The sequence below is a fragment of the Hydractinia symbiolongicarpus genome, chromosome 5 (genome assembly GCF_029227915.1).
Source record: "Hydractinia symbiolongicarpus strain clone_291-10 chromosome 5, HSymV2.1, whole genome shotgun sequence".
In the NCBI taxonomy this organism is placed as follows: Eukaryota; Metazoa; Cnidaria; class Hydrozoa; order Anthoathecata; family Hydractiniidae; genus Hydractinia; species Hydractinia symbiolongicarpus.
Genome location: NC_079879.1, coordinates 25,236,796 through 25,258,989, shown reverse-complemented (window position 1 = coordinate 25,258,989; position 22,194 = coordinate 25,236,796). Strand labels below are relative to the sequence as shown.

Below are 22,194 nucleotides of genomic sequence, written 5' to 3'. Positions count from 1 at the left end.
AAGGAAAATAACGATACCTACTTTTCCTGTTACAAACAGACACAGTGTCTGTATTATTATAAGAGACTAGTCGTTGCCCGTGGAAAAATCCACGGGTTCGCCCGTCCTTTGAATTTACCCGTGGCAACAAAGTGGATAAGAATATATCGCATTTGATATTCGTGTTTCCGTAACATCATTTTCTAACTTAGCGGGGGTCCGCGCAGAGACAGACAGACGACGGCTATTATTATAGAGATGATATAATGTAATTTGCACAGCATTTTCTTGTTTTTAATTAACTTTTAATTGTTTTTTTCCGCGTTTCTACCGTCATTTCTATATCTTTTTTGGGTAATAATAGCATTTCAATCCTCTTTATACTAAGGAAATAAATTTAGACACTGCAATTTTTCGAAACTAATTAGTAATAATAAAATCGCAGTGATTTTTATTAAATACCTTTAGCTTTTAATATAAAATGAAAACAAGACACTTCTTTGTAAACATATAAATTCAGCTGATGAGTGACCTGTTTTTGTGTGTTGTGAATGATATTATTGTTTGTTTTTCTAAGTAATTGCAGGTTTTTTGTAACAAAACTACATCTCTTGTAGTTATAAAAGTCATAATCCTATACATTTTTTTCGTCAGTGTTTGAAGCTCTACACGATATAGAGGCACAAGCTAAACAAATTTCTAAAAAATCTTTTTTTTGTACGTTTGAAGACTTTGCGGACGTCATCAAAATTTATTTAATATTTAATTTTAAAACCTTAATTTTAAATTTTAAACCCCAATATCTCTGCAACCGTTTGTCAAAACTACATAATCCTATACATTTTCAGCGTTTCAGGATCTATACGATAAGCCAACTGGTATACATATTTCTTTAAAAAATTTTTGTCACTTTCAGGGGACTTTGCTGACGTCAGCAAAATTTTTAAACGTAATACATTTTCACATACATTTTTTGATCAGAGATACAATAGATGCTACGGGTTAAAAAAATTCTAAGAATAATTTTTTTTTATGTATAAGAACGGGATACTGCTTAGGTCATCAAAATGTAAATACGGCTTTTTCTATTTTTTCTCTGACTAAGTGGATTTTTCCACAGGACTTATCGACTAGTTACTAAATATTAACTCTAGCCAAATAAAAAAAGGGAAGCATTGATTTTAAAAGCTATGCAAAGAGGTTTTGGGATCACATGGACCAGCCCATCTAGGTTAACAAACAAAAAATTTGCTTTTTTAGAATCTAATTATAATTTGAAGTTGACTTTCACAAATAAGTTACAGTTATTTCGTGCAATAAATTAAATCTCCCCTCCCTCTTTTCCACACTTGTTTTTTTTACTGTAATTGTCATTCATACATAGCTACATCACGTATGGAAATATAGCATGGGCATCGAAAAATAGAAATAAATGTAAACGAATATATTTTAAACAGAAACATGCTGTGAGAATAATTCTCAATGCCGACAGACACCACACTGCAGAACCCCTTTTGACAAAAATTAAAATTTTAAGCGTATATAAGCTCGACATTCTACAAAACACTTATCTTTATGTATAAAGTTAAACTAAATCTTACATATAAGCAAATCCAATTCTCAACTGCAAATCATAAGTATGAGATTAGAATTTCAAAATATGGTTCTAAAATTACCAACACCTAATTTCTCATGTTCAAAGTTTTCCACACATTTTCGCTGTCCTCATATGTGGAACAGTATAATTATCCGTAACGATACCTTATTTACAACGACTATAACTGTTGACTCCTTTAAAGTCAGTTAAAAATATTCCTTCTAAAACAAGACATCAAAGACCTCTGCTAATCCAAAATGGCCTTATCTTTCTTTTTCTGCTTTACCCTTTTTGTCAATATAGACCGTAGATTGTAAATAAATTTTGCTTACGTTAAGGGCTACAAAATATGTCTTCTGCTTGCCCCTGCCATATTGTTAACACTTTTATGACTACATTTTTGTATATACTGTTGTCGGCGAATATATACTACTACTACTAGCAGATAAAAAAACATTGATAGTTATAGTTTTACAGGGTCGAATCCAGAGATTTTTTAAAAGTAGGCTTAAGTAAAAAAATGCTTAATAAGTTAGTTTACAACGCCCCAACAAGGCGTTGTATTGCGCCTGTTAGGGCTTAATCCAAAAAAGCTGGAAGCTAACGCTGCTTTTAGAGCTATCTAAATGCCTTAAATGGTTCTAAATTTGTCGAAAAATACAACAATACAAAAGTTTTTATGACAGAAAAAACAAAAAATTGAATAAATTCTGAATATAGGCTTTAGCCTACCCTGCATATAGCTGGATCCGACCCTGTTTTAGATTGCAAGATCGATTATGTGGTTTGTATCGTAAGGATAGACCGCTCTTTTGAGTGCTAGTACTAGCTTTCCAAAACTCGTCTGTGATGATAATATGATTTGATCACACTGCAGCAAAAGATATAAATCAACCAAAACTCTCATGCTTTTAATGTCCGTATTATCGCGGTACTCCTCGATACTGTACAACTTAACCTCTGGTATTCTTTTAACATGAAAACGGGTTTCATTTTGGTTAACTAGTCTTTCAATGAACACCTTTTTTTGACCAGCCACATAGATATCCCTTGCGGTTGTCAATATTGATGTTTGTACTTTCAGTGCTGCTTCCTGCGTAGATACATCCTCTTCTAATGGAAAATAAAGAAATTGCTTAACCCTTTCTGGGTCAAGCATTATGGCAATGATACAAAAATTTTATGTTTTTATTATTGCTTTTTTGTGCCTATTTTTTATTTGTTGCAAATTTGCAACATTGAACGTTTTACGGTACAGAAATTGGCAGTTTTATTCATTCAGCGTAACTTCAAATGACTACTGTCCATTATTTTTATTTGCCATCAATATCAAATTTTGCAACTGAAAATGTTTATCTAGTGGTGAAAATCATAAAAACAGTTTTTAATCCTAGGCAATTTTTACGGAATCGGGCTAAAGGAATTCTGTGATAATAGACTTCTTTCATTATACTTGGGAATTACTATGTACCGAGTCTCTAAAAAACAAAGTTTGAGAAAGATAAAAGCACGTGAGTAAGAATGACAAATTTAGAAAAATAGTACCTGTTGTTTCCGCAACGTTTCCATTTGGAAAGATCTATGCCCTTCCAACCCCATAAGAATATATTTCCTTCCCTTTTAAAGAATTGTTTGTTCGCTTTTATAGATAATACAAGAGGAAAACAACAAATTTTATATAGAAAGTGGCCGATCAATTCTTGGTTCTTTAAAGAATTTGTTGCAAATTAGCAGCAGAGCCCATAAAGGGTTAAGTGAAGTAAATGTCGACAACTTAATTTCCTTTCATTAATATAATCTCAATCGAATTTTTTTTTTTTTTTTTTGCAAGAACTAATATAAAGACATTCCCAAGTTTATGAGAAATTAAAAAAAGTGTTGTTATCACCTTGCACTGCAAACCCAACAGCTGGCTTTTGAAGGTTAACGAATCTCATTAGATAATTAAATCTTTTTTTAAAAACTTTGCTTGGTCTTAACATATAACCGTAGAACTGTGATGTGAACCAAAGAGTTGGATTTTTAACACCTGACTCTCTCAAATCCTCTTCCATTATCTTCGACATCATACCATGGATGTGTCTTAAACTGGATAAATTTTTAAAATCAGTTAGTTTCAATAGTTTATATGGACTGTTTACTTGTAAAGCGATCTCTTTGCATCTGGCGTCGTTGAAATTGCATTTATTTTCAATAGATGAAAGCTTGTGTTTCAAAAACCTGCATTTCGTTGATTCAAGTTCAGTAAACCAGCCTAAATTTTTGTAGTGAAGTTCATAATCAATGAAATACATACGTTTTGTCGCAAATGCAATCTGTAAACATATTGCATATTTTGCCATTATGGATGCAAAATCACCATCACCAGAGTATGTGCACCGAATTATTTTCTTATCTTCACAGTTTTCTTTATTTTGAAGCTGATCTAACGTTTGATAAACCAAATTATGAACATTTTGAATTGTTCTCAATTTTGGATCCAAGATAAACGGAACAGATAACAACTCTGTCAGCGCGTCTTTATCTTCCTCTACCTTCACTTTTCCGATATTGTAATCACTTTGAAGATACTTAGAACGATTTTCTAATCGTAACAGCTCTTCTCGTATCTCCGAAGTAAAGTGTTCATACGATGTCTGTTGAAAAATAAACAAAGTTAGCACGTACATATATATAAAAAATGACATTAACGCTATGCTTCTTAATGCTGCCTTTATTTCCATCTTTTGATTGTGACCAAATAAGAGGCTTCAAGACGATAAAAAGTATAACTCTGCTACCGACTGTCGGTGATTTGCAATGTGTCTTGTTTATACGCGTTCGTATCGGCACACATAGTTAAATTAATTTGCTGTAATGAATTTTTGGTTTAATTAAAAAAAAATTTTTATCAAAAGACTATTGATAAAATAGGGAGCGATATAAATACAAAAAAAAATTCCTAGAAACATAAAAAATTGGCTGAGTCATATTTCCGTATGTAAAATTTTGGCACAAAAGTGAAATTGATGCAAATGAATCTGCAAATAATGATGTCGCTATCTATAAATAGGTAATTAAGCTATTAATATAGGTGAATATTTATCATAGCACACCCGTATTCCATTCTCAACAGAGAGGCCTGTTACGAAATAGTTTGACCTCATGAAAAAAAATTCAACTTTGTTTAATCCTGTCAAAAATACGTTTCTAACAGTGCATAACAATTATATTTTCTTAGTTTGAAATAGAAAATGTCACAACATCTCAATTCTTAAATTTTTTTTACCACGATTGTTAGTTGACGATGAAAATTTATTTATTTTTTGATTTTTTATCCAGTCCGTCCGACATAATTGCTTTTTAGGCTCTGGGGAAAAAATATAAATTTTTTAACAGTGAAATTATGTGCAGATAATTTTCTACTATAGCTTAAAAGCAAGAAATCAAGTTTATAGTTTATTAAATCATATTTTATTGTTTACATACATTCAAAGTATCGATTTTCTGTCCGAAATAATTAACAGGCCCAGAGAATGGTTCACCCGGATCAGACCTCTGATCTTGACGGCGAGATAATGCGTGTAAGTCATATTAACTTATAAGCTATTAATGTTACAGACATCGTGACGATTAATTTGTTGATGAACATTTCAGATATGCATTTTTCAGCAACTTAAAAAAATAAATAAATAAACGCATTCACGACCCCAGAGCTCTTTGAGATAAACGTCCAAAGGTTTCAAAGTATTAAGAGGGATTTTCACGAAGCGAATTAAACGGCGAATTCGACGGTGAATTGTATCTGAGCATGCGCAGTTATGTTTGTTATGATTTTGCATCGAAATGTTCGCTTCGCTGAAAATTAGAAACAGTTCCTACTTTTCGCGTCTAAAGGCTTTGCTGCTAGTTTTAGACCAATCAGAAGGCGGTTAACTAATGTAAACAATGAATTTGACGTCTAATTTATTTTGTGGTGAAAATTAAAAAGCGAATTCGCCATCGAATTCGCCGTTCAATTCGCTTCGTAAAAGTCCCCTTTTAAACTCAAAAAGCTCTGGGGACGGAAGTGAAATAAACGCATTCACTTTGCCTGTTAAGAGGCACACAGTTATGCACTTAATTAAGAAAAAACAAAGATTCCAAAAATAAAACTTTCATGACATTGTCGGCTTGTTGTTTGTTCCACCAAGACTCTTTTGGAGAGATAATGTTTTTCGGTATCACCTTATTAGATATAAGAGTTTTTAAAGCCATGAGGCAACACCGTTTTAAAAAGAACTGCTAAATCTTGTAACATTGCAATTTATTGAGACTTATCTATTTTTTAGCAACTTGTCAGACAACCTTTTACATTGTGAGACAAAATATACAACGTCAGGAAAAATCACGTTCTTATGCGAAGAAAAGCTTTTTGAGTAATTTGTTAGCCCTCCCACTATTTTGTACAGCTTGACAACAAAGGATCATATGATGCTTAAGAATTTTGATAAAATCAGCAATATTTTTTTTCCGGAATTCGTTTATCTGTTGCCTCTATTGTATAGAGCTTAAACTGCTGATCAAGAAAAGATATACCTTAGATATAACTTAGTAAAAAAGATGACATATCTCTTAGGTTAGCTGAATTGATTGTGTGTGTATTGATTGTTTAAATATAAGAAGAGAATATTCAATGAAATTTCTTGGAGTACTTCCTAGACGAAAATTTAACTTAGAGAGAACTTTTTAAATTAGCTGAAAACAAAGTTTCCAAAAGCTTAGGAATCTTATATAAAGCCAGTTTTGCTTTAAATAAAAACTGCTTAAGAAGCATATATTTTCCTTTATACACTGCTATTTAACTTCTGTAAACGTTGCATGGGGTAGCACTAATATAACAAGATTAAAAAACTACACATTAAGCAAAAACATACCAGTAGGATTATATTACGACAGAAAAAATGTGCTTATTCTAGAACACTGAATAAAGATCTTGGCATTCTTAATGTATGTCAGCTAAAAATTATTCAAGTCCTTTATTTCATGTATAAGATTGAAAAATTAATAGCACTAAATATATTTATCACACTGTTTAATAAGTTCAACATAAATATCCAACTAGATCTTCAGGTAACACAGCGGCCAATCATAATCTGCGGAATTATTTTAAAAGATAAGACATGTTTTGATGCCGCTCACATTTCTTCTGTAACTTGAAATCCTCAACATTGGGATCAGGACTGACTTAAACGCATTTTCTACATTTTTTTCCACACAGTAAAAGTAAAAAAAACAAGAAGCCCTGCGGCTTAAAAATTTCCGCCATTAGCAATAATCTGAAAAAGTACTGAACTTTGAAGAGGACTGAGTAAATATGGGGGAAGAAAATCATTGAATATTCTAAAATTTTAAAATTTAATTTTTGATTATTATTGTAACTGTAAATCATAGCTAACTTAACTTACATAAACTTCATTTCTCTATAAGAATAATTTTAAAAGAAAAAAAAAACCTGAAAATTGATGAACAATAAAAACAAAAGAAGAACAACGGCAAGGCTGAAAATTTATCGATTTTCTCTTTTTCTCTGAAAAACAACTTGGAAAATATCTTTAAAGGTGGCCGCAAATTCTTTTTCACATAATCAGTTACGAAAGGTTATTTTTAGACTACATATTCTTATTTTTTCTTTTATAAAACACTTGTCACGATTTTATAGCTATAAAATTCCTCTTTAAATTAAAAACATAAATAATTAATTAGTTCTGCTGAATATAGCTTTAGTCTACGTGCTTACAAAATTGAAGAATTACGTAAGGGCGCGAAGCGCCCGCAATGTAATTCGGATTTTATAAATAAAATCGAAAGAAGATCTAATACTGGATTCTTACAACCTTATCGGCGATCTACATGGAAGCCCAATGCGCCGCAACGCAGAACACACGCAGTTTCCGCATGCAGCAAACGGCCGTGTGACCGTGAAATTTAAAACAAATGTCTTTACATGTACAAACATAGGTAGCGCTAGTTCCTATTGATTTGAACATTTGCTCACAGACTTTATGTAGGAATAACGGGTTAAAACAAAACAAAAAACAACCATAACCTATTAAGGTTGTAGAAAATATTCACAAAATGACTCTAAACTATATACATAAAGTGACGCGTTCATTATTTATCTACGCCAATGTGTTGCACGTCGAGCCTTGTAGTTGGGATTGTAGTTATGAAAATTGTTGTTACGTGTATCTAAAATGAAACATAAAACCATTTATGTTAAGGCGTGGGTGGGTGGGCAGTATTAGATCTTCTTTCGATTTTATTTATAAAATCCGAATTACATTGCGGGCGCTTCGCGCCCTTACGTAATTCTTCAATTTTATTTCATAAAATCTCAATCGATCTAATACTGGATTCTTACAACCTAACCGTCTCTACTACACAAAGCTAGTGGAGCCCGGACCTCCTTCCTCAGTTCGTAGCGTTTTGGCCCCTCTTAAAAACAGAATTCTGAAAGTTTTTGTATTTGGCATTAGAACAAATTTCCTTTCTATAAAAACGTTGCCATGTGGATTCCTTAGACCATGACCCTCTCTCTAGAATATCCTTTACAGAGAGTCCTGATAGTTCTGCTTTTGATGTTGAAGCTGATCTGGTAGAATGGTCAGAAAACTTAGTAGTATCAATCCCTGCCTCCTTTAGCACGGTTTTAATCCAGCCAGCTATTGTAGAGGTGACCACACCCTTATGAGGACTAATAGTACTAATTAATAACTGTGAAGCACCACTTGCATTCCTCCATTCACTGGTGCGTTCTAAATAAACAGTCAATGCATTAAACACACAAAGGTCTTCATCTTCTGGATAACTGACAAAAACAATAGATGGATTTGGTTGTCCTTGTCTCCACGACTTATGGAGTTTATGAAAAGTAAACGTATATTGATCATTAGTCTTAGTCATAAATTTTATATACAGATTATGAATACCCAACACCCTAGAAGCTGAAGTTAAAGCTAATAGCATTGTAAGTTTTAAAGACAAAGATCTTATAGATATTTGTCTGTTATCTTTAAATTTTTGTTTAATGTAATCTATGACCACCTGAACATCCCAAATAAAAGTGTGCTTTGGTTGAGGAGGCTTTTCATTAAAAACACCTGATATAAGAGAAATAACTTTAGGATGTTCTCCTATAGGCCTTCCTTGAATCTTATCGTGAAAGGCTGAAATGGCTGATCTATGGCAACAAATAGTTCTATATTCATAACCCTTTTTGAATAACTCCCCCAAATAATTTATCACAAAATTTATAGGGCATTGAAATGGATCAACCTGTTTTTGACAACACCAACTAGCCCACTTATTCCAGGACGATGAATAATTTGCATTAGTACCCTTTCTTCTGGAAGCAATGATGAGATTGGAAGCCTCTGGTGAAATTCCTTCCTCAAGGAGTTTTCCCCTGAAACTATCCAAACAGCTAACCGTAGAGCCCCTGTCACTACCATGGGGTGGTTTTCCATTTTTAGATTTTGTAAAAGATTTCTCTGCATAGGAAGAAGAAATGGATTTCTCACTGACAGACGTAACACTTCGGGATACCATGTTTGTGACTGCCATGTTGGTGTGATCAAAATCAGAAAATGAACCTGTTCCTCTTCTACTTTTTTTAGAACTCTGTGGATCAGAGCAAAAGGAGGAAATGCATAAAGACACTTTTGATTCCACTTTTGGTGAAATGCATTTATACCCAGATTGTGAGGGTCCGGTTTCCAAGAATAATACATTGGAAGTTGATGTGATAGACGGGAGTCAAACAGGTCCAGTTTGGGATATCCTATTCTCTGACAAAATATTTTGAAAACCACAGGACAGAGCTTCCATTCAGCTGAGTCCTGGGTATGTCGAGACTCCCAGTCCGCCTTGATATTTAGACAACCTGGGAGGTACTCTGCAGTAATCGTGATCTTGTGGAGTAATAGGAAATCCCAAATTTCCTTGGCTATTTTTATCATAGTTAAATTTTTTGTTCCTTCCATTTTGAGAAGGTAAGACAAAGCTGTCATGTTGTCTGTCTGAATGTGAACTGATGCAAATTGTTTTATTTTGTGAAAAGACAGAAGTGCTAATTTGATTGCAAGCAATTCCAAAACATTTATATGAAGAATCTGTTCCGTCTGGGACCACATGCCTCCTGTCCTGGTCCCTTGACAAACTGCTCCCCAACCTTTTAGGGAAGCATCTGTCTGTAACAAACTTTGTGCTTGAGGTTGCATAATGGAACGCCCATTGTACAATTTTAGATTGTTCACCCACCATAGAAGTTCTTCCAGAGATTCCCTTTTTGAATGCACTAGGGTGGCATAAGATTTCGATACTTTTAGACTTTGAATTTGTTGTTGTTGTAGAAAACGAAACTCTAGACGAGCCGGAAGAACTGCTTGTATGGTGGAAGACAGAACCCCTATTAATTGAGTTAGCTCCAGAATAGTGGCTTCTCTTGTCTTGTACAAACTCAAGCACTGCGTCTGTATTTTGGTAACTTTCTCCCTTGTTAGATAAAGAGACATGGTTACTGAATCCACAGACATTCCCAAGAACTCTATTTTCTGGGTTGGCTCCAAGACAGACTTTTTCAAATTTATTAAAAAGCCCAGATTTTGTAACAGAAAAATCAATGTGTCTCGTGCCATAAGGACCTCCTCTCTGGACCGTCCCAAAATTAACATGTCGTCTAAGTAAATTACAATTCTTATCATTAAACGACGAAGGACTGCCATGGGAATTTTCAATAACTTCGTAAAAATCCGTGGAGCTGGAGCCAAGCCAAAACAAAGACAGAGTAAAACTCATTGTAGCCTCGTTCTCAGAAAAAAATCTGTCAAAAGCTTTAGCCTGGATAAGTTTCGTGCGTCGAGCCTAGCTGCGCTGTCTCTACCTACCTACCCCAACTACCTACCTACCTACCTACCTACCTACCTACCTACCTACCTACCTACCTACCTACCTACCTACCTACCTACCTACCTACCTACCTACCTACCTACCTACCTACCTACCTACCTACCTACCTACCTACCTACCTACCTATTTATATCTCCTCAGGCGATTTAAAGATTCCGCCTTCGCTGACGGAAATCAACGAAAAATACATTTTGTGAATTGAAGTGTAAACAAGAAGCCCTGGGGGCTCTAAGAATTTCCGCTCGCAACCAAAATATTTGATGACAACCTGCTCATTCGTTGTGTTATCGTGCCAAACATTCGAAGAGGTTTGGTGCATGAAGCTTTGAAGATAAAGCACACAAGTGATATTGTATCTTACAACAAACGCAAACAAAACGAAACGTGTCGTTATAAACTGACTATTTAAAGGAAAATTGCTAACAAAAAATACAGCCTATCATTCATGGTTGAAAGTCTTGCGATTGAAACGTTTATGGTCTTAAACGGCATTTAAATTTTCGGACGGAAAAACTTGGATTTTTTTTGTCCGAAAAGTTCTCTGTCCGTAATATTTTTAAAAAAGGACTAGTGCATAGAAATTATATATAGGGTAATCAGAAAATCAATAAAAAACTGCAGTTTTTAAACTTTTATTTTCGTGATTTTCACATTTGGCCGAGGCTCTATCTGTAAAGTTGGATCCTGAAGACCCTTTTTAGGATTTTGATTGAATATATGTATACTTTAAATGCTTCTAGCCTTCTTTTTGTGTCATTTCCCATAATCATTGCTTTTGAAGTTTGTTTAAAATGCGTTCAAAAGACTTACCCAGACATTTTTTGACTTCATATTCTTGTCCGAAAAATTTTCCGCTGAAATAAAAAATTGTGTCCGAAAGTTTTCCGACGAAAATTTTATATGGCCTTTTTAGCGAAACTTTTAAAAATGACCATTTGTAAAAGTTTATCCAATAATTTTAAAACTGATATTTAAATTTATGTTTTACATTCGAATCGCCAAATGTTTCTCCAAACTGGACACTTGCAAACGTTTGTATTCCTATTTTCTATTATAAAAATCGAGGTCGCCTTATCTGTGATAATCTGTGATAACTTTGTTGTAGTGTTTACTATGACTGTATGCTATAAACCAAAAAAATGAAGAAATCTGTAGGACATTCGTTTCATGAATAAAACATTGCTTGAGTCCCGAAAGCTTTAGCTAACAATTATATATCTATATTATCACTTTAATAATATTAACCACTTCAGTGTTGTACATACGGTTATCAACGTGTACATTAGGTATACGCTGGCATTGCCTACCCAGTTTCCCTCACATGGCATGGGCTGTGGTATAGACACTGGCTAAACATGCCTGTGCTGTAGACCGAACCACAGACCGCGATAACCACAAGGCTACGCACCACAACATTTACTTGCAACAACATTTGTACTTGCAAAATTTACACGCTTTTTTAAGTATGCTAAGTTAACTTCATTACTATATCGACAGAACATAAAAAGAGCACTTTCTCCATGTAAGCTAGTAAGCGGAATGTAACCAGTCAGTGGGAAAACGGGACTCTTTTCTTCGGGATTTTATTTGCACCATAAAAATAGATCCGCAAATTTTCCATGAGAAGCATACAATATGTAGTGCAAGGTCTTAAGTTTTTTGCAGTTTTGATCTTCATTTTAAATCTTTTCGAAAGAGTTCTGCAAATTGGAAATTCTCTGTACTTATCTCACGTATAATCTATACCAGGTCGACAGATATACGGTAATAAATCTTTCATACACAGTCAATATATGAGATTAAATTGTATGAAGATAACCGCATAAAATAAATAAGGCCACATCAGTGATAGGTCACGTTTCCATAACATTGTCTTTTGTCATTTCTTCGCCAGGTTTCGGTTCGTCCAGTACCGCGTGCGAGAACTTGCAACCTTCTCCGCGTGCACACTCACCCCTTTTGAATCGTTTACATAGAAATTGTTTCAAGTCATTTTTCTCTTTATTTCGTTGTCTTTTGCCTTGTAACTCTTTTCTTTTGTCTGCGAGACTGGTATATCCTTTAGTACTAGCCCTAAGAACATTACGAAAAATAATATTAACAAAACACTGCTAACTACTAACTGCATACGAATGTGTATCCACAGGTATATTGTTTAGCGCATGCTTAATTTTACCAAATTACCGCTGGTTGAGGTATTTTTTTGTGGTGAAGCCCTTCAGCTCTTCAGCTCAGCGACAGAGTGAATTTCAACTTTCGGCGACGTCTTTTCCGAAAATTTTTTAGCATATTTCGTAATTTGGCCAACCGGTAACAAAATTAAATACTACAACTGCCCAATTTCATTTCGCACGTTAGAAAATTACAACACAATCGAAAATGATGCCACGTTTTCACAAAAATCTAAATTTAGCTAAATCACCTCGCTTTAGGACCCCAATCAGCTTCCGGATTAACAGGAAAACGAGTCAGCTTCAATTGTTTTGACATTGGAGTAGCTTCTGGTAATATTTCGAAATTTGCTTCCATTTTTGCTTCTTTTTCAAGTAGTGCAGCCGCAGGAGATCGTTCTTTTATCTTTTTTGAGTTCACTGGATGTTTTTTCACCCAGCAGCGCAATATATCCCAAATGACTGAAAAAAATCGAGACAAGTAAATCCACAACTTTATAAACATTGAACATTTTACAATTGTAATTTAAGCTTTCAGTCTGATATACCCTATACCTTATTTGGTTCAATGCGAAATTAATAGCCAATGGTACATAATAGATTTTTTACCACTTTTTTATATAAAATAACAACCAACCTTTGTTAAAAAAGAATATTCGAACTTTTATGACTATTTAAAAAACGTCAATCGGTTAAAATTCCGATAAAGTATGAAAAGGAAGCATGGCAAAAAAGAAAGCAGTATCTTAATGACGCATTTTCATAAATAAAATAAAAATACGTGGTCCCATTGGATAAGTATTTCACAAATAGTTCGTTTATTTTCTCCAAAAATACCATGTGCTTTTGGAATTTAAAACAACAAGACATAACATGGCATAAGATTTATCTTAAGTATACTAGCATCAATGAATTACCTGAAACTGGTGCATCTGTTTTGAATCCAACCTCGTTTGCATGTGTACTGGAAACTTTATAACCAGCGTGCAACATTGCGGATCTAAACTGTGCTTGTGATGGTGTTGTGGAATGAAGTGTGTTACATAAACTGTCGAGCACAAGATACAATGGCTGGTTTTCCAATTCTTCTAACATCACTGCAAGAACACCTACGTGAAGACATTGCATACGTCTTAACACCTAACCCTATTTGGTCTGAAGATTGGGGAAAGGGGGATTGCGCTTTCCCCCATGTCAGTTTTTTTAATAACATTTGGTGCATTAAATGGTTATGATACTTGCTGAGATTTTATATTCATCTGTCTGTCAAATTTCTAGGTTCCATACCCCCAAAGCATTATAATCAGTAAAATATAATAACTTCATTTAGAATAAGCCCAGAACTTAAAAATTAAGGGGATAAATTTTAGTTATTTTCATGTACCAAGCGAAACCTCATATTTTAGTTCGACGGTCCTGTTTGGCAAAAGTAAACTGCATGCTTTAAAAAACATCACTAACCATTGATGCGATCGAAAGTTGCATAACAATCCTTTTCCTCTTTTACATCGTGCAACAAATCTTTAACAAACTCAACATCATGCATCGGCTCTGACCATATAGGACCACCAATTTTAAAGGTACAACCACATTCTTCACAGGTTTTACCCACCACAGGACCAGAAGCAGGGTTGTACTTTTTACTATCACCAACTTCAACACTTTTCCCAACTTTAAAAAATTATATATATATAATAAAAATATTGTAAGGTTAAAGAAGGATATTGCTACAAACAAGTACATAAATTACTTATCGAGTGCCCAGGAATACTAACGTCCAGTCTGAAGAAGCATGCACCCTTATTTAAGGGTTTAGAATAAGCACCCAGTACCAATGAGTACAAGCGTAATAACTCAATAATTAAATAAGCTCTTAAATAAGCACTTAATCGGTAATTTACAGTGCACTGTTTATCAGGAGAAAATCCTTGCCAAAAAAATCTTGTATGCTTCACAAGAAAATTGACTGTTTACTGTTACAAAAACAAATAAAAATCTAGTCAACTATCATCAATACCCTGCCCTACCCAAGACCCTCAGCTAATACTTTCCCATTTGTGGCCGTAAAAGATTCAGTTAGTGGCTTGACCCTTCATCCAACATATTTACCCTTACACATGATACTGGCATCAACAGTTATCAAAACTTACCTGGCTGTAAATGGAATGTTTCACAACCATTACAATGAAAAACATATGATTTTTTGCTTGCAGAACGTTTGACTTCAGCAGCACTTGTATACACACGCACAAATATACGAATATAAAAATCTGCACTCAATGATAGCAATGGTTTTATATAACGCTTGTATCTACCAGCATGAGAATCAACACAACCCAAAACTATTCGCAATGCCTAAACAATGATTGTTATTTAAGTAAAACAATGTCAAAGAGAATTTGTAAAAAATAAAGACAATTTTTATGCAAATTAAATTCCAACACCTTAAATATTTCTACAGTGTTTATCGTTTTATATTATTATCCCTCAAATAATATGAAACAATGACCTAAACCGATGTAACCTAAACCTAAAAAACAATTGACAAGGATGTCAAGAATTGCAAAATGAAGACTGATAGCTTTCAAAGTTATGTTGATTGAAGCTACGTTATTGTGATTGTGTCATAAAATGAACTAAAAACTAATACTTTGTAGTGAATTAATGCCACAAAAAACATAGTTATTACGTCCACAAAATCAAATGACTTTCTTTACTTCTTGAAGTGCTAAATATTTTAAAAATCTGCTTTTTCATAAAAAAAATAATTGCATTTTACATAGATCATGGTGTCATTCATTGCACAACAAAAGTTTCTGATAATTCCTACTATCATAATCTTAGGTGTGTCTATGATGTGCCTTAAAACTTAAACAATAAATAAAAATTTAAAATAGTTTTTACTTGCCCAGGTGGGATTAATTTTTGCTTAATGCTGCTCCTTGGTAGCAAAATTGGATGAGTATAAATAGTAACACAACCTAAAAAAGCCTGTTTACAAAGTTTCACACAAATTGAAAAAAAAAACATCCAAGTTATAATATACAAAGATTACAGCAATAAATTTAGGGAGCCCGCAATTCATCTAACTCATTGGTAACTATATTGCAGATTCCACAAGGTTTTCAATATATAAATCAACAAATAAATAAATATATACCATTTCATGACAGTATTTAGCCTTAAAAGGCATGGCACCATATTTTGCAAAGGCAGCCTCACCATGGTTACCACACAGGCCACCCATGTCTGTACAAGTGATACAAAGTAATCCACCATCATCAATGGCTTGAACAGCTCCGTCTAGGAACTGACAAGGAGAACCATATGGATCAAGATCGATGACTTGAAACCGGCTAGATAATGGGAAGCGGTGCTGATACATGAGCAAACTAAAAAGAGGAAAATGTTCAAGCATTATTAGTTGGTATATGATGTTTCACCATGACGCAATTTATTAAAATCAATGGCAAACCATACAAAATCTTTAGGTCTGTTACCAAATGTGCATACTCAAATTAACATTTACAGTCAAGTGATAAACTAATTCAATGTTGGCACTCCAAAAACCTAGAAAGATCTACAAGCCCAATCCTTTTTTATTGACCTTTCTAAAAACATGTTTCACTCTAAAATAAATGCCACAAAATTTACTGTAAGATAGCAATTCAAACATACAATTATCATATTTTTGCGTTTGTGTCCAATAATTCCATTTTAATGCAAGAATGCATTAGATTAGACTTGTGAGTGCGTCAATAAAATATCACTTAGATAATTTTTTTTTTACTTTTTTAATTTGATTAGCATTTGAAACTAACACCAATTAAATTGATCGCTTAGGTTTATGTAAGAGTTAGCCTAAACTTAACTGTTTAATATCTTATGGTCTTTAGGTTTTCCCAGTATACAAAAAAACAACACTTTATTGTGAATTTTAATTGTTGATTTCCTATTAGACATTAGGTTGTGTGCCTAAAAATAATACATTCTGAAGCATACCACTTCAATGTGCTGAACATGATTGGAAAGATATACATAGATTATGATAACCTTTAAGACAAAAGAAAAAATAACTTTTGGATCGAGCTTTAACTCAATGAAGCTTGTTTACAAAGCCTCAAAGCTGGATCAGGAAAAGCAGAAACACTGCTGTAAATCATTTGAATAACATCAAAAGGGGATTGTAGGAAGCAAAAAAAATGCCATATATCTTTTAAACACCGTTGTCACAGGATACCAGAAAGCAAAAACATTGCAACTGGATCATAAAAAGCAAAAACAATATTGTAGATCTTTTAAAAACACTTGAGACATACATATTGGTAAGCTTTCTCTTTGCATATAAATCTTTATTTTGGTTCAGAAACTCGGTTCTGGTGTTTGGGGTTCACAGTTTTAAACATCCTCCAATTGTTTCCAACAAACGAAAAATTTACAAGTTTTGCTAAGAAACAAGCATCTCGCAATTTTAAAAAATTTTTTAAAGTGTTTTGCGCTCCAGAAGTTGCACACAACAATTAAAAAAAAAGTAAACATTTTTAACATCTAAATATAATTACGAACATTATGATTTGAAAAACAAAATATTTCTATGTTAAACACACCATGATAGATAAGAATGTATCGTGAACATCGCGGCCGAACATAAACATGGCAAAGTATCATGACCTTCGCTATCTTAAAATCTTAATCACAATACTATTGTGAGTTTTTTTTCCTATTTTTTTTATCCTATCCTATTTTTTTTTTTATTCCGGTACTCTGGCTATCCATAATGAATCAATATATAAAGAGTGTGATTCAATTTAAAATTAAAAAATATATAATGTTACCAGGTACACTATAAATGCACCAGAAGCAACAAAATATCTATAAATTTGCTGAAGGTCATCACCATCATCTTTATCGGCTTAACGTTCGTTTTCCATGCTAGCATGTGCTGGACGGGGTATATTAATGACCCTCTTCCAATCTGATCTAGACTCTGTTAGATCTAAACTCAACTTCCTCTGTATCAAGTCTGTCCTTATAACCTCCTGCCAAGTCTTTCTCGGTCTGCCTCTGGGGTTTGCCCCAGGAACTATCAAGTCTCTACACTTTCTTACCCAATTATCCCCTCTATTCTTTCCAAGTGCCCCAGCCAATTCAATCTTCTTATCTGGATAACATCTTTAATTCTACGGATACTTAGCCTGCTTCCCAGCTCATCTGAACTCTTTCTGTCTCTCAGACTGGCATTACACATCCACCTAACCATTCTCATATTATTCCTTAAGATCTTTCTGCTTCGCTGCCCATGTCTCACTACCGTACAACATAACACTTCTTACACAGGCCTCATACAACATACCTTTTAACTCAATTGACAAGACTCTGCTAGTCAACAAAGGAAGTAACTATGAACCTTTTCCAAGCAGAACCTATCCTGCAAGTAACACTTCTTCCAATACCCCCTTCACTGTCCAACATATCACCTAAGTAACAGAAGTTCTCAACTATCTCTATTGAGCCACTGTTGTACATCATTGAAGAAATACTTCATTCTCTATAATCTCACCTTTGCAACGCTTGCATACAAACTGAATGTCAGCTCTTAACCTTCCACCAATACTACTGCACTTCTTATGTACTCAATGCTTGCAAGTCTGACAAAAAATTGAGTAACTACCAACCCCTTTCCTGCAAACTCCACAAGGCCACTTTCCAACTACAAAGTCACACTTGGCTGCAATGCTACTAATCATGACTTTAGACTTTTGCTGTGTTCACCCTTAGCTCTTTCTCTACTAGTCCTTTCTTCCACTTCTCTGAACTCCATCGACAGCGCTTCTAAGACTAGAACAAACAACAACAAACTTAGTACAGAACCTTTAACTTTATGTGGCACTCTATCAAAAGCTTTCTCTCAATCTACAAAGGCAAAATAGAGATTATTTCTCTTTCGTAAATACTTTTCCTGAAGCAACCTCTGATAATAATTCTTCCAAGCTACCCTTTTCTCCTCCTCTGTGCTAGCCAAAACACCTTCATCATTACGTATACACTTCTCACCTACAACATCTTGATTAGTCTTCTTTATTTACTTTGCTATCTTGAATACCTCATTGCGCTGGTCTTCCCTTCTTAACACATCTGCAAATTTGTTTCTCTCTGGTTTTTGCCTAAAACACTGCTGCACGAGTAGTAAATATTTTTACTACCACCTGACTTCCACGTTCACCCACAGGTATCATCAGAAGCTTCTAGAAGACAATTCTTCAAAGTAGTCCAAGTACTTTCAACATTGTAACTATCACACTGACCATTGTGGGCTAACTGCTGAACTTTTGCACTAAATTGTCTTGCTACAATCTTTTCCTTCAGCTTCCAGACTTTACAATGGGGCCTGTACTTTCCCTTGGCTTCTTTAACACTCTTAAGATAATATCACAAACCAGCAACCTATGCTGGGAAACACACTCTCCCCCCCAATATAACTTTAACGTCCTTCACCACTTTCTTGTCTGACTTTCTAACCAGGAAGTAATCTATCTGTGTCTTACAGCCACCTGACTCATATGTTATCAGCCTACTCTGTCTCTTACTGCATGATGTGTTGCAAACCACCATGTCCGTTGCCATTCCAAACTCCAGCTATCTCTCCCCTTCCTTATTTCTGCTACCAAATCCATAGCCTAACATCCCAACATGACCATTAAAGTCGCCGCCCACCATGACAAGTTCGTAAAACTTACCATAAATCCTTATCTTCCTCACTGAGTCCACATTGTCAGGCATAAAGTGACGGAAAAGTGACAATCCTATTACCTATCAAAAACCTTATCACTATAATGCGACTATTAACACGCATAACATCTATTATTTTTTCTACCCACTTCTCTGCAACGAATATCCCAACTCCTCCATATCCATCACTATTACCAATCCAAAAAAGCTTATACCTTGCCCTCCTACCTTCCACCAATCTCACTGAAGCTCCTCGCCACCTTCCTGCCCTCCACAACACATACCAACAGATCTACGTTCTAACATTTCAACTACTTCACCTGCTCTACCTCTCAGAGTACCAACATTTACACTAGCCATTTAATAAATATTAATAAAGAGTTTTGGCATTGTTTTACAGCTGGATGCCCTTCCTAGCGCCAACCGTTCACAGACCGGACTGGGTGTTTTTTAAAGTGACACCATCACTATGTGGCATTTCATGGGACTTCCACAATCACCCCTTTAAACTAAGGTATGGTGGACGTTCAACTCCTCTCTTGTCTTTTAAAGAGACCTTCACCCATAATATGAAATACTAGTTTTGACAGGAAAACAGTTATTATTATTAAACTGATCCTGCACGGTTGTTATGTGTTGGTATATTTTCTGTTTATCAACATTTTATATTTTTCTAAAGTAGCGTAACCAATATAAATATCAACAAAACAAGTGTCGAAAAAAATAACATTGTGGCTAACTTTTAACCCTTGGATCCAGAACTATTTCATTTTACCAGTGTCTCAGATGCATGCTCTGACTGTCAACCTCTTAAAGATGGGATCCTGTAATTGTTGTAATTGTCAAAATGGTGCCCCGCAAGTTGTATGCGATAGCGAAATCCATTAGGTTTAAAGTTAAGGTTTTTGATTTTTTTTGTTACTTAATGTTCCATTTTTTTGGATATTTCCAAGAATTAACTGAAACCATTTTCCCAAATTAAACTTATTGTTTAACATTGCTGAGCACCGTCCCAGACCCTGTTTTTGACTTTTTCTGCCAGTCGCAATATATAAACCGTGATTGCGGGATTTCACATCGTTTAGCGGTTTTCCCTGATTGACCGTGGTGGGGTCCGCATTATAATACTGGATGAACCAATCATGGACCAGTATTCAGATTAGGCAGCCATTATGAAATGGTGTACACATGCCGTAATCATAATGATTTTGTGGTGAAACCTTCATAATACAAGACTGAGCTTTTCAAGGAATTCCTTTTTTTTAGTGAAATCTTTAATACGTTTAAGATACTGCTTAATTTTTGCCATTTAGCAACATTTTAACGCTGTTTTGCTTGTAAATTCTGTTTAATTTAGATTTCCACAATAAGGTATGACCGTGAAAAGTCCACTTTGTACTCAACAGAGAGCAACAAAGGATAAAAATTCCAGCCGCAAGAATTTGGTCTGGGGTTTTTCAAGCATGTTATGACTAGGAGTTGCTTCATGTATTAATAAGTAAACAAGAAACTTTCTGATAAATACACCAACAGTGAGCTTAATTATAGCAAACTAATCAAATGACTCGTGTATCACCAGCTTTATTGTTTATCAGCACCCTCGTATGAATTAGAGAATATATTAAAAAGCTATAGCTACCTTGCATCGGACAGAGAACTTGAAACAACACCATCAACATTATTAAATTTAATATTTCTTGTAATATTTTTGACTGCTTCCTTACTCAAATCGTTTGCTACAATCCTTACATTGGGTATTTCAAGCGCATAGCGCACAGCCCTTAATCCAGTTGCAGACAGAGCTTCAAGAATATTAATCAAGGGCTTATCTGTACCATTGTTATTAAGCACAGCAGTCGACGAACTTTTGCTTTGATCTTCTACGTGTTTCTTTGTTTGATGATTATTCCGTTTTCCTTTTAATTCTGTTTGGCGTATTTGATTAAATTTTTTAATAATTGCCACACTTAAGTCTCTGTTAAATACTTGAACATTGTTGTAAAATACTGTGTTAGCTTTAGGAAATAAAATTTTAGCTTTCCCCTCTGATATTTCCTTGTATTCGTCTAAATTATCAATGCTAGAACTACAAGAATTCACATGTTCTTTTTCCCCCATCTTTGATATTTGTGGTGCGGTGTGACAAAACACATCAAATGTATTAAAGATTGCGTGTCCGCACGAGGCTGGGTCGTTGTACTAAAAGTTGATCGCAAATACAGTAAAACCTCTCTATAGCGGACACCATCGGGACCTTAAGTGTCCGCTATAGAGAGGTGTCCGCTACATAGAGGTTCCTCCCAAAATTAGCTCAAATTTCTTCAAATTGAAATCGACCGTAAGGTTGTATCAAGAGACTGGTTTTGGGAGAAGAAAGACAGTGAAAACAATATATTGAAGTTATGCTACCTTTCTTTCAAAACTCAAACAAGCTCAAAAAACATTGAGATTTTGCTTTGTCGTTGCGAAGACAATTTAATATCTTCCACCTTGTCAATGACTTCTGAAATTAGGCCGGTTAGAGTTTCATTATTTCGATTCATTGAAACATTTAGCAATTCGTCTAAATGTTGCAACACTTTTGATGGAGAAAGTTGCTGATGAATGTTTTCTTCTTCGTCGTCTTCTGAAGCAACTTCTTCGTTTTCAGTATGACTGCCGTCAGATGGATCTGGTAACACTTGTTGAATAGCTTCCTCTCGAGCTTGTTGTCGCCAGTCTATCAAATCAGTAATTATTTTGTTTTGTATGACCAATTTTTAAGCCTCTCCGTTGTAGAGAGGTAATTTT

General features: G+C 34.5%; 2 protein-coding genes across 2 annotated transcripts; both read right to left on the bottom strand.

The window, feature by feature from the left end:
- Window positions 1–3,432: 3,432 nt before the first annotated feature.
- LOC130646080 (uncharacterized) lies at window positions 3,433–5,812 on the bottom strand. The gene is made up of 3 exons (XM_057452217.1): window positions 5,711–5,812; window positions 4,526–4,618; window positions 3,433–4,212 (listed from the first exon to the last, which is right to left on the bottom strand). The coding sequence occupies exons 1-3, from the start codon at window positions 5,810–5,812 to the stop codon at window positions 3,433–3,435; spliced, it is 975 nt and encodes a 324-aa protein (XP_057308200.1).
- A 6,259-nt stretch (window positions 5,813–12,071) lies between these two features.
- Window positions 12,072–21,631, bottom strand: LOC130645622 (tRNA (guanine(26)-N(2))-dimethyltransferase-like). Its single transcript, XM_057451661.1, has 7 exons — window positions 21,044–21,631; window positions 15,836–16,067; window positions 14,826–15,030; window positions 14,137–14,346; window positions 13,593–13,784; window positions 12,927–13,137; window positions 12,072–12,577 (listed from the first exon to the last, which is right to left on the bottom strand). The coding sequence occupies exons 1-7, from the start codon at window positions 21,520–21,522 to the stop codon at window positions 12,358–12,360; spliced, it is 1,749 nt and encodes a 582-aa protein (XP_057307644.1). The 5' UTR covers window positions 21,523–21,631; the 3' UTR covers window positions 12,072–12,357.
- Window positions 21,632–22,194: the final 563 nt, after the last annotated feature.